At 39.2% G+C, this 13,661-nt stretch overlaps 1 protein-coding gene across 2 annotated transcripts in view; it reads left to right on the forward strand.

Moving 5' to 3' along the window:
* ACAN (aggrecan) overlaps positions 1 to 13,661 on the forward strand; it is a 92,307-nt gene that overhangs the window by 58,039 nt on the left and 20,607 nt on the right. Inside the window, exons 12-14 of one of the 2 annotated variants that reach the window (XM_070762966.1) lie at positions 215 to 2,374; positions 4,809 to 4,922; positions 10,033 to 10,146. In XM_070762966.1, coding sequence (XP_070619067.1) covers positions 215 to 2,374; positions 4,809 to 4,922; positions 10,033 to 10,146 — 2,388 coding nt within the window. The remainder of the gene's footprint in view (positions 1 to 214; positions 2,375 to 4,808; positions 4,923 to 10,032; positions 10,147 to 13,661) is intronic. The other variant, XM_070762968.1, reaches the window with a different exon arrangement.

A 13,661-nucleotide genomic window follows, 5' to 3' on the forward strand; every position in this document is an offset into this window, starting at 1 on the left:
ACTATTTATCTGGTTCATTAATTGCCACATTATATTCTGGTATCTTATGTAGTCCTCCTGCGTTACTCTGCATATATATTCGGACATTTCATGTATTGCAGAATAATGTTGCTTTTTAAAGAAAGGAGTTTAAACGTAGTCTAAAGTTGATGTTTTTGCATTGCTTGAGTGTTCACCCTTTGCACCTGTGTTTTCTATTTCTCTTTCATGCAAGTGAGTCCACCAGCTGTGAATCAATCAACCGTTCTTCCCATTGATGCAATGCCTGACGAAACAAGTTCAGAAGCTCCGATCACAGAGACATCTGCTTCCGGTTGGACATCCGGAGCCCCTGAAATAACCGGAACAGTCGAACCTAATGAAACAACTTCAGGATTTATAGAATTTCCCTCTGGAGTCCCTGAAATAAGTGGGCTGCCTTCAGGAGAAAGTGGGCTACCATCAGGAGACATAAGTGGCCTATCTTCTGGGGTCATTGAAGTGACCACCTTACCTTCTGGAGAAGAAGAATTATCAGGGATTGGTTCAGGAACCCAAGAACAAATACCTGGGGTCCAGGAAGGCAAAGGGATCCCGGAATTTAGTGGGTTGCCTTCCGGATTTAGTGGGGACCAATCTGGTATGGAACCCAGTGGCTCACCACCTGGAGAATATGATTATAGTGGACTCACACCTGGATTTCCTACTGTGTCTCTGGTGAATGCCACTTTGACGGAAGTGGTGACCACAGCGACGGAAAGAGAAATGGAAGGGAAAGGGACAATAGGTATAAGTGGAGATGGAGACTTATCAGGTCTCCCCTCTGTCGAATGGGACGGTAGTGGCATCACCAGTGGGTTGCCCTCCGGAGTTGACGTCTACAGCACCAGTGACCCCAGTGGATTTTCTTCAGGAATTGATACCAGCCAGGAACCATCTAGCACACCTGATATCGGTGAATCACCATCAGAACCTTATATTAGTGGACAGTCATCTGGCCTGTTAGATAACAGTGGATTGTCTTCAGGAATTGACTTCAGTGGGACATCTGTCGGGCTACCTGATCTTAGTCACGATGTCGAATTAAGTGGCCAACCTTCAGGCATTGATGGGAGTGGTGAACCTTCAGGCGTTACCTTCATTGATACTAAATTATTTGAAGTGACAACTCCTTCATCTAAAGAAGAAGAAGGGAAAGGATTTGTAGAAGTGAGTGGATTACCTTCAGGAGATGAAGATCTATCAGGCACTACCCCAGGGGTTTTAGATGTGAGTGGCCGGCCTTATTCTGGACAAGTAGACTTCAGTGGGTGGGCTTCAGGGGTCACTGAAGTCAGTGGATTTCCTAGTGGACTAACAGGCCTGAGTGGAGAAAGCTCTGGTGTTGATCTTGTCAGTGGCATTTCATCTGGAACCTATGATTATAGTGGCCTCACATCAGGGTTTCCTACAGTTTCCCTTGTAGATACAACTTTGGTAGAAGCCATAACACAGCCATCTGTTGCCCAAGAATTAGAAGGGACATCTGGGATATTAGAAATAAGTGGGCTTCCTTCAGGACAGGAAGAAACATCTGGAGCATTGTACAATGTGACGACGTCTAGTGGAGTATTATCCGAAAAAGTTGACTTCAGCGGGACTTCCTCTGGCGCTCCATATTTCGGGAGAGAAACTGATGAGCTCACCGATGTAAGTGGCGCATCTTCAACCACAGCCAGTGCTAGTGGGGATGTCTCTGGAATCCCAGAAATTATCTTAATAACTGATTCCATAGAAACAGTGACAAGACCAACAGCTTCACAGCAACTGATTGGAGGAACAGAGTCTTTCCGTTATCCTGAGCCAAGTGTGGAAGACTCCGCACCCAGGGCAGAAGTTTCTACATATCCTGAAAGTACCATATCATCCCCAGAATATCATGAGGTCAGTAGTAAGGCATCCACGTTTGATGAAACTAGTGTAGAAACCCCTCTGTTTAATGAAACCAGTGACAAAACATCAAAAAGCCACCTAGAAACTTCAACCCATTATGAACCAGGAGAAACATCTTCATTATCTGAAAGCTACTCAGAAACATCTGGGGCACCATTCACCAGTGGCTTACCCTCTGGGACTTTTGATGAAAGGACTCAGTTTAATGGAGACAGTTCAGGTCCAGAGCCTGATACACCAGTCTTTTCGCCAGATGTCCTACTTAGTACCAGCAGTCCAGATGTTGAATTAACTGAACATTCAAGGCTTCTAACAGAGACTCGGGATGAAACAGAGGCCAGTATATATCCAACACCAGAGTTGGAAATAGATGTTGCTGCTCCACTACCATCACCGACAGCTACTGCTCTCCTTCCTGAAGTTTCATCAGAGACGACTGATGAGATACAGCCTATTACACAAGGTAAATTCAGAAATATATTATATTATATATATTTATTAGATTTATATGCCGCCCCTCTCAGGAGACTCAGGGAGGCTTACAACATATAAAAAAGAACAATGCAATATAATGCGCTAAATCCAATTAAGTAAAATTAAATAAACTACTCTAAAATGCATGTATACAATCAAATTTCCAATATACACTATGCTAAATTTTCACCCTTGCTGATCCTTCTCTTATTTCTCCCATAGCATAGTGATTCCCAAAAATATCAGGAAGGGTAATCTAACTGGTTGATTAACTAAAGATTGTGAACATTCATTTGGATAGATTTGTCCCTCTCTCCTAATGTTTAATAATTTTTAGAGCACATTTTGGTCAGTTTTTAACAAACAACTACAGGTAACATAAATTTAAGGCACCAAAGGGGGAAGAGAGGAAAAATAGACAAAATACTAAAGAGATTTACTACAATGAGAATCGACAGGTCCTGCCATGTATATATGAAGGATTCCAATGGATTTATATAAGACATTGAGATAAACCATAAAATCCATCCAAATATGATGAAATTGTAATTCCTGCATCTGATATCACATTCATTTAACTTAGAGACTTTTCCCCCTAATGTTGCAATTGAAAAGGCCTTGTTAATTCAGAATTCAACTGTTATATTCTCTAGATTTCAAGGTTGCACAATTATCATTTAGGCTGCTAAAATAAATATATAATAAGTTATTTATTTTAAGTTTATGGTTTGGTTCCATAAATTAATGCAGTAAGCCTACCCCTGGGCAGCAATCAATTCTTCAATTAGTAATAGTAATTATCTCCACAAAGATGTATACATTTCGCTTATAGTATTTTACTTAAGGAGCCCTTGTGGTGTACTGATTAGAATGCAGTATTGCAGCTTAATTCTTCCCCATGCCAGGAGTTCAATGCTGACCGACTCAAGGTTGACTCCACCTTCCACCCTTCTGAGGTTGATAAAATGAGGACCCAGATTGTTGGGGGGCAATAGGCTGACTCTGTAAAACTGCTTAGAGAGGGCTGTAGAGCACTATGAAGTAGTATGTAGTCTAAGCACTAGTGTGTAAGGATGAGTACTTATTTAAAAATTAAGGCAGGAGCAAAAAAAAACATAGCTGTATATCTGTCCTTATACCAGCTGATTTGTTTTTTAAAAAACCATTTCTACCTATCTGTTCTGCCAGTATGTGCCACCCGCCCTTAATTATAGGTTAATTAATCCAAGCAGACACACACACATGATAGAATGCAAGTAAATGTTCTTTATCAACAGAAAAGAAAAAACTCCCTTTTAAACTTCAAAGGAATTTCTGATACAAACAAGGCAACTTTAAAGACAATCCAAGAACGAAGTCTAATAATAAATCCAATTACTAACCCAGTAACTGGGAATTGGCTCACAGCTATTATTGTCCACACGAGGATAAACACTCACAATGAATTATAGTCCAGAGTCTGGGAATTCAAACAAAGTCTTGAATATAATCAGAAAACAGCAAGTCATGGTCTTGATAAATTACGATCAGATAATCTTCCACAACGGCTAAGCCAGCACACTGCTATTTTATCAGCAGCTCTAATTACTGGAGCCCCACCCAACCACAAGTGGCCTCTCTTATCTCCTGTAATATGTCTTAAGTTGTTCTCTCCTATGCATAGCTCTACGCATGCGTGGGTCTGTCCTACGTTTCTCCTCTGAATCCAACAAAGATAAGGAAGACTGATCTCCTCCTGGACTGGCAGCCAAGCCCCCCTCTTCCATCCCACCCACACTTCCTTTGTCATCAGATAATTCACTAGCTGACTCTGTCAGGAGCAAAACAGGCCTATGACATGTGGATGTTTTCCACACATCCACCTCCACATTCCTTGGGGCAGGAGCTGGGCCAGAGCTAACCACAACACTATCTAGGAAGTAAAATGCTCAGTTTTCTCTAAAGTATTGATGAAAAACCCAAAGTTCTTTGAATCCTACTACACTGTATATATCGACTAATAAAAAGCACATACCGTAGTTATAAGGTTATATTTGTCTCACCAAAAACCATCAACTATTATTTCCATATGATCTCACATGTGGGAGCTGTATGAAGTACATAGGCATTCAAAGCATTTTCTGCCCAAAACTTTGGACCAGATATAATCCTTAATTTACTTTTACAATCCTTGAAGTCCACACAGGCAACAAGAATGAGTGAAGTAGAGTTCACAGATATGGACAAACAATATTGCCATACTAGGGAAAGGAAATTTCTTTCTGGATTGTGCTAAAGTGACAGTGGTTTTATTCAATCCACATTGGAATTGAACCCTTATCTGGGGACAAGAAAGTCTCACCAAAAAGGGGCTTTACTTTAAAAGTAACTTTCAGCTTGATGACCCTGAAGAATAATTCAAAGAAAAATATTTTTGATTGCAGCTACACCTAAGACTTGTGAGGAGAAACTATGTGGAACTGGGACCTGCCATGAACATGAAGGAAACATCACCTGTTTATGCCCAATTGGATTTATGGGTGACTACTGTGAGATAGGTAAGTCTTGATTTCTTCTTAATGATGATGATGTTATGTGTCACTCTTGATGATTCTGTGGGCCAGGTTTCTAGACATCTTCCAAAGAACAAGCACCCTGTCCTTTAGTGGCCTGGGTTTCTTTTACTGCTAACTCTTCTGAACAGACCATACTTTTTGGAAACACAAACACATTTTTCCTCCCTAAAAGAGGCTGATATTTTGGGTGCGTCTTATACTCTGAATGTAGGTTCCCCCTCCCATCCCTAACTAGCTGCTAACAATGTTCCCAGTTCTTACCTTGCAGGCTCTTTCCTTGTTACTCTCTGTAAATAATTTTTTCCAAGCCCTAAGTCTTTGCAGGGTTTTTTCCATTGCTCTACTTGCTCCAAATGTTTCTTTCCAGCCCTAACCAGGTGCTAACAATGTTCCCAGTTCTTACCAGCTTGCAAGCTCTTTCATTGTTACTCTCTGCGAAGAATGTTTTCCAAGCCCTAAGTCTTTGCAGGGTTTTTTCCATTGCTCTATTTGCTCTGAATGTTTCTTTCCAAATGCTAATGATGTTCCCAGTTCTTACTGGCTTGCAAGCTCTTTCATTGCTACTCTCTCCAAATAAAGGTTTTTTTAAAAGCCCTAACCAGGGAATAAAATAATGTGCTAGCTAAGGACGCTAGCCAGATGAGTACCTGGCAAGTAGATTCTTTTCCCTATTTTCCTCCCAAAAAACTAAGGTGCGTCTTATATTCTGAAAAATATGGTAATTGCTTTCTCCAGTGCAATCCCACACATGATATGACCAAAGTAACTGAGGCACAATTTCATGATTTTGCCTTCCAGTGACATATCTGGTGTTAGGCGCTACTTTGCTGTCCAAGGAATATGCAATAGAATTCCCCAGCACCCCCAGCTCAAATGAGTTAACGCTCTTCCTGCCTTGCTTTTTTAAGTCTAGCTTTCACAATCATAGGTAGCTACAGAGAAACACAACCGAGCGGACTATCCCCCATGCAAAATGTTCCTGGCTATTTTCCATCTTTGCTTTCCTTGTTCTCTCTATTGTGCTTGGTGTGCAGAGTTCATAACTCATGCCTTACCCATGAGGCTGCCTGTTTCGAGTTAACGTTATCTACGTTTTACTTGCTGATTTCTCCATTGAAATTTTCAATCATGGAACAAAAGGTTCACACAGTTGCAATTGTTACTAAGTAGTTCAAAAACATCTGTTTACTTACGCACACTGGATTAATGCAACAGATTAAAGTCCTTGACCTTTAACTGAAGAAATTTTCACCCTGCAGTGGATAAATTCAAAGTTTTCCTGCTGCTGCTGATTTCTGACTGAAAATATAACTTTTGTTATATTTTATTTTATTCTGGTACACTCTGTCAGTGACCTTACCTCTTGGAGATGGGGAAAATGTATGGTATGGGCATGGGGCTACAAATTAATAAAAAATCCATTGTTTTCTTCTTCTTATCTCAAAGTTTATTGTTAACCACTGAGATGCAAAGTGCCAAAAACATTAATCATGACAGGTCAGTTTTCGAAAAGCATGTTTAAATTCCAACTACTGATCTGATCTCAACTCCATTATATTTAGAACTCTTCCAATGAAAAGCTCTGTCAAAAAGAGTAAATAGCAGTAGAATGACATCCCCAGAATGCTGGATCTGCCTTTCTTACTGCACAATTATAAAACTCTTGTCAATAGTAGGAATTTGAAAACAAGGTGGCAGGTTGGAGGTCAGGATTAACTTTCATCTCAGCTGCTATACATTGAACTTTCTTCTTTGCTCCTCCATGCTCATGTTGTTGTAACATAAGAGGAAAGCAGAAGAGTAAATTTTAGGAAAGAATTGGGGAGAAGAAGGCAGAAACAGCATAATGGGCCAACTTGCTGCAGGGCAATTCAATTTAATTATCTAAAATAAATAAAACATTATTTTGATTTTTGTCATTCACATTTCATTCTGTCCCTCCTTTTGCATCCTTTCTTTAATGATTCTATTCCATCATTTCTTTGATATTAGTGTAAGAGCCATGGTGGCACAGTGGTTAAAATACAGTACTGCACACTACTTCTGCTGATTGCGCGCTGCCTGCAGTTTGGCAGTTCAACTCTCACCAGCTCAAGGTTCACTCAGCTTTCCATCCCTACGAGGTTGGTAAAATGAGGACCCAGATTGTTGGGAGCAATAGGCTGACTATACAAAGCACTTAGAGAGGACTGTAAAACACTGGGAAGTAGTATATAAGTCTAAGTGCTATTGCTAACCTGTAGCAAGTTGTCCCAGGATGAGTTATCCATGGCAAGTGGTCCATGGCAATTTGGCTGCAGCAAATTGACATAGATTCAGAAACAAAAACATGGGAACAAGAATGTACTAATCCAGTACAAGGAGTAATGATGGATCCAGACTGTAGCCAGGCAACTAAAATAACAAATGAAGAATAACAGGTCAATAGGAAGAATAAAATTTCAAGTCTAACCTTGCTATGTTGCAAATCTGGGATTTGATGTGATCGGAAGAGTGAGTGGGGAGGTATTTGCACATTTCAAGTCTTGTTTTGAAATTAATTGTTTCATTTTGTGTTTCTGGATCAGGTTTCACAAAAACCACGGGTCAATTTATGGAAGTCATAGGGATCAATGGGTATTAGTTTCGAAGGCAGAATGACTGCCTCTGAATGCAATCTTCCGGAAGACTAGTTGGCTTTTGTGTACAGTTGGTTGGGACTCTGAGGGCTGCTGAAACTAGTTGAGTAAAGGATCCAATCCAGCTGTGGGCTGCTTAGGAAACTATAAAGATAATAACATTTTTGGTCTGTTGGTTGGTAATGTACTTTGTTGAATGACACTATGGTAGATCACTTTTTTGAAATTCCTTACTCTCCATTCCTGTTTTGTTGATTTGGAGGGAAATATACTGTATGAACCATGGCTAGGAAGGTATATTATAGATAGTGTGCTTTGCAGATAAAAAGGGGGGAGATTTATTTCTGACAGCATAGTCCACATACTAAAAATTGATGTCTGAGCTCTTCACCCACATGCTGTTGCACATTGTTCTCCACTGTTTGCTAAATATTTATTATCAGAATTTTTTTAAAGTACATTCCAAGCCACAGAATTCCAAGTCACATATAAAAATATGCGAAATTAATTTTGGACTCTGCAATCTTGGGTAAAGGCACAAATTTTCTAGAATTTTTCTTATTGTAAAAGCCTTCCTGAATTCAGATGGCCCTTAGATGCATGGGCATTGTTGATAATTCTGGGGAATAAGCTCACATATCTGGAGGTTGCCAGGTTTGAATCATCCACGCTTAGTGGTGATTTTGGTCCCAGGAAACAAAATTGCAACCTGCTATGTCCATGGATGTGTCTTGGGGAAGCTGAATTGTAGAAGGCAAGTGGCACATCCAGCTGATAAAGAAAGTAAAGCCTTGTACTGTATTCAAAATTCAAACCTTAGATACCAGAAGAGAAATGTCAAGATAAGCCAGAATCATGGTCAAGAATATCAAGTGGAAATTTTTTCAGCACCCTGGACAGGTCATTACGAGTAATGACTAGAGTCAATGCAGTAGCAGAACTTTTATAGAATTTCTAGTCCTGATTATTTCCTGTCCTAGACTTTCCATAGTAGAAGCATGGTCCCTACCTTGTACCTTGCCAGCATTCATGAATATGAAAATATAGATATATACATCTATTATTCTTTGCTGCAAAACATTTTTTTTCTTATCTAGGTCACCATCTTTGTACATTTGCAGCAAATGCTAATTTATTTTTTTATTTTTTAGCCCTACTATGGGGATAATTTCTAGATTATCAGCATTTCAGGATTAACATTTCTAAAGCTTTTCACTCCCTGAAAAACTGAAGGACAAATCTTTCAAGGATAAAGGTACCGTTTCATTAACAAACATAAACAAAAGCCAATTCCATTTGATAGCCTTGAATATTTTCTTCTTACAATTAAAATTGTTTCCATGCATGTTGGTTTTGTTTTCTTGAGCTGAGAAAACACCGTCAGGCAATGTTTACTATATTTTTCATCAATCAGTAAAGCAGTAGGAAAGTACACTTCTAATGGACTCAAGCCTTCAGACTCGCGAAACACCGACCTCACTACAATCTATTTTGATAGATTGAAGGCAATTCTGGTTTGCTTGTATGAAATTCTTGGTCAACAAGCAGTTTCATAGGGCCATAAGAGACAAATTTAGCTCTCTCTCAGGATGGGCAGTCATCAGTTGACCATTCACTCAACTCAGCTCTCCTGTCATTGGGCTGGGCACAAGGTCACAGTTGGGTCTTTTCAGGAACTGTGTTGGGGAGCTTCTGTTATTGGTCCTTATGCTGCTTGAGCAGAAGATGATTTATGGCTTAATATTTGGGTTAAATGCATTTAGAGTACTATAGAGTAGAGTAGAGTAGAATAGAAATAATATAAATAATTCTAGTCTAGTCTATTATTTCTACTCTACTCTACTCTACTCTAGACTAGACTAGACTAGACTAGAATAGAATAGAATAGAATAGAATAGAATAGACCAGTATAGTAGAACAGAACAGGACAGAATATTCTTTTAGAATAAAACCGAATATTCTTTATTGGTCTAATATGATTGGATATACAAGGAATTTGTGTCTGGTGCATAAGTTCTTATGAGTTTTTTAATTTGTTTTTTTGTTTTATGAGATGATTGAATTTTCTTTGATCTTTCATAATCTTTCAAGCATAAAAAAGTAGCTGTTCTCCATAGTTTTGTTACATTTACTAATTAAAGCTATCCCACTCTTCTCATAATTTATTGAATGACTGAATTCCATCTCAGCTTGAATGTCATTCTGGTAGTCATTGAAACATTATGGTAGCTAAGTATTTGCCAAGTCTTTTTAAACCCTGTGGGTTGGGAAATTCTTCCCTTCCATTCCTCACGCATTTTCTTCCACTTTGAGGGCTGCAGTTTCACTTAGCCCCCATCTCCAAATGGGTCTCGTTGCCTCTACGAATCCTTTAGTTCACTGCTTCCTTCTATATTCTGGTTAAATCAAGAAAACCGAGTCTCCGGTTGTCGACTTTCGGCCCAGTCCTAATGGCAGCCCTTGATTTCTTCCAGACATTGACGAGTGCCACTCCAACCCCTGTCTGAATGGAGCGACCTGTGTCGATGGCATCCACACTTTCACATGCTTATGCCTTCCCAGCTACGGAGGGAACCGCTGTGACATTGGTATGGTCTGCTACCTTACCCAGCTTCAGCTAACTCTACTAACTGTATATCTGTTCTTTTTTTTCCCCGGGGGTGGTGGTGGGAAAAAAAGACAATCTAACACAGTGATGGTGAATCTTTTTTTCCTATTGTGCATGTGCGAGTGCCCACACCCATAATTCAATGCCTGGGGAGGGCAAAAACAGTCTCCCCCACCTTCCCAGAGGGACTCTGGAGGCCAGAAACGGGCTGTTTCCCAACTTCTGGTGAGCCCAGTAGGCTCGTGTTTCACCCTCCCCAGGCTCCTAAAGCTTCCTTGGAGCCAGGGGAGGGTAAAAACACCCCCCCCCATCCCCCCAGAGGCTCTCTGGAAGCCAAAAATGCCCTCCCATAGCTTCTGTGTGAGCCAAAAATCAGCTGGCTGGCACACACATGCACATTGGAGCTGAGCTATGGCAACCGCTCGCATGCCAGCAGATATGGCTCCGCGTGCCATCTGTGGCATCTGTGCCATAGGTTCGCCATCACTGATCTAACACATATACACCCAGTAGTATTGTATTGCACCCTTTTCTCATCTCATCACAATTAACTCCTAAAATATACGTTGATGGAGGTTGTAGGAAGTTATTTTTTCTTACAGCAAGTAGCACTTAGATTTACATACTGGTCCATGGTGCTTTACAACACTCTCTGGGCAGTTTACAATGTCAACATGGTTGCCCCCAATGACCTGGGTCTTCGTTTTACCGACCTCGGAAGGATGAAGAGCTGAATCAACCTTGTACCGGTCCAGATCAATCTCCTGACTGTGAGCAGAGTTGGCCTGCAATACTGCATTCTAACCACTGCATCACTAGGGCTTTCATCATGATCTATCATGATCCCTGGTGGCACAGTGGTTAGAAGGGAGTACTGCAGGCTACTTCTGCAGATTGCCTGCTGCCAGCAGTTCGATTCTCCCTGGCTCAAGGTTGACTCAGTCTTCCATCCTTCCGAGGCTGGTAAAACGAGGACCCAGATTGTTGAGGGCAATATGCTGACTCTGTAAAACACTTAGAGAGAGCTGTAAAGCACTGCGAAGTGGTATATAAGTCTAAGTGTTATTACTACCTACCATTGACCTCAGTCAAACACACAAAGGCTTGGAAGTTAAACAGAATTTGGCGTGGTTAGAGCACTCTGGAAATGTTGAGAATTCTTCTAAGCTCATACAAAGAAAACACCTATAGTCTCCCTTAATTTTCAAATTCAGCAAAAAAAATGTGACACACATACACACATATATATATACACATACACCTATATGTGTATATGTATATATACACATATATACACATATGTCACATTTTTTGCTGAATTTGAAAATTAAGGGAGACTAGGATAGATCTATTTCGGCCTTATTTTGGCCTCATCAGCTAGCCATACCCACTGGGACTTGAACCTGCAACCTTTGCCTTGTAAGGCAGAGAATTATCCTCTAGGCTACAGTATCCAATCCCTTCAGTATACAGTATACATATATACACACACACACTGTATATATACATTTTCCCCCAGATTTTATAAAATTCTATATTTTCTTTATCTTTAATTTTCATTGTAAGTCTATTCATTTCAGCACAATTCATAATCTTCTTCAATACTTCTCCATCTGTTGGTATTCTGTTCAATTTCCAATTCTGTGCCTAAACAGTTTCAAAACTTTATTGTTAGAGTACAACATGTGTACAATGAGATTGACTGAACCTCCCTTCCTGCACTCCCCTCCCCGAACACCATACAACTCACAGTGAAAGACAGAAAATCCCTAGTCCAGTGCATCCGACTAAACAAACACAAATAAATAAATAAACCTGGCCTTCCCATTTCTTATTTAATGCAAAGGTTTGTTTTAAAAGCTTAAAGGCTGATAGGATTGGGAACCTGGCAGAGAGCAAGGGAGATGTTTGTTATCACATTGTATCCAAAAGCAGTCCCCACTTTAGCATTGTGTGTGTATATGTGTCTCTCCCAAAGCTCTAAGATACCTGGTTATTTGCATTTTCACAAGCAAAGAAAACCTTTTAGCTAAATCTATAGGCGACTCTCCTTAACCTCAGTTACAACTGCCACTTGAAAAATCATATCCTTTGTTAGAGGCAATTTCTCATTGGGGAAAAAAATATGCATTTTATTCAAGTGCCTCTTCTTTCGGTACTCTTCGTTCCCTAAGCATCTATTTCTTAATGCATACCTGGATCAAAGTTGTACAGTGGAACCCGAAAGTTGTGAGAGAAAACAGATAGATAATTGCTTTCCACTTTGCCTTGCAAAATAGGCTGGTTTGTATTCAAATGCAAGCACAACAATGTATGGAGGCTTCGATGCGTGCTCGGCTAACAGGGTTTGGAAGCCTCCTTACAGAAAAAAGGAAATCTGAATTATAGGTAGTCCTCAACTTGCAAACACAATGGAGCCCAAATTTTTTGTTGCGAAGGGAGACAGTTATTTATTATTTTATTTTATTTTATTTTATTTTATTTTATTTTATTTTATTTTATTTTATTTTATTTTATTTATTTTATTTTATTTTATTTTATTTTATTTTATTTTATTTTATTTTATTTTATTTTATTTTATTTTATTTTATTTATTTTATTTTATTTTATTTTATTTTATTTTATTTTATTTTATTTTATTATGTTTTTATGTTTTTATGTTTTTATTTTATTTTATTATTTTATTTTATTATTTTATTTTATTTTATTTTATTATTTTATTTTATTATTTTATATTTATTTTATTTATTTGTTTTTTATTATATTTTAGTTTAGTTTATTATTTTAATTATTTACTTACTTACTCATTCATTCATTCATTCATTCATTCAATCATTCAATCATTCAACCATTCAATCATTCATTCATTCATTCATTCATTCATTTATTTATTTAACTTGTATGCTGCCCAATCCCGAAGGACTCAGGACGGCTTACAATAATAATAGAAATACAAATACAAATAGAAACGGAGCAATAAAAAGAAGTTGAATATAATCTAACTATGTAAAACCCCGTATTAAAAGAAACCCAATTAATATAAAACAGTCATAATCCCATACATATATACCATTAATACAGTGTGGCCCTGTCAGATTGTTAGTTCATGGCCCCCCAGGCCTTATCGAAGGCCAGTAGGGTGGGAGCAGTACGGACATCAGGGGTTAGTTGGTTCCATAGATCCAGGGCCACCACAGAGAAGGCCCTCCTCCATGGTCCTGCCAACCTGCATTGCTTTGTCGACAGGACCCGGAGGAGGCCAGCACTGTGTGTTCTTATTGGTCTTTGGGAGGTATGCGGCAAGAGACGGTCCCGTAAATAATCTGGCCCTGAGCCATATAGAGCTTTATAGGTAATTACCAAGACCTTGAATTGTGCCCGGAGACTAATAGGAAGCCAGTGCAGCTCACGGAATGTAGGTGTTATATGGGCATACCGAGGTATACCCGTGACAGTTGTTATGTGAATCACTGCAGTTGTTAAATTAGCAAAACA

This window comes from Erythrolamprus reginae, chromosome 10, assembly GCF_031021105.1.
Source record: "Erythrolamprus reginae isolate rEryReg1 chromosome 10, rEryReg1.hap1, whole genome shotgun sequence".
Lineage (NCBI taxonomy): Eukaryota > Metazoa > Chordata > Lepidosauria > Squamata > Dipsadidae > Erythrolamprus > Erythrolamprus reginae.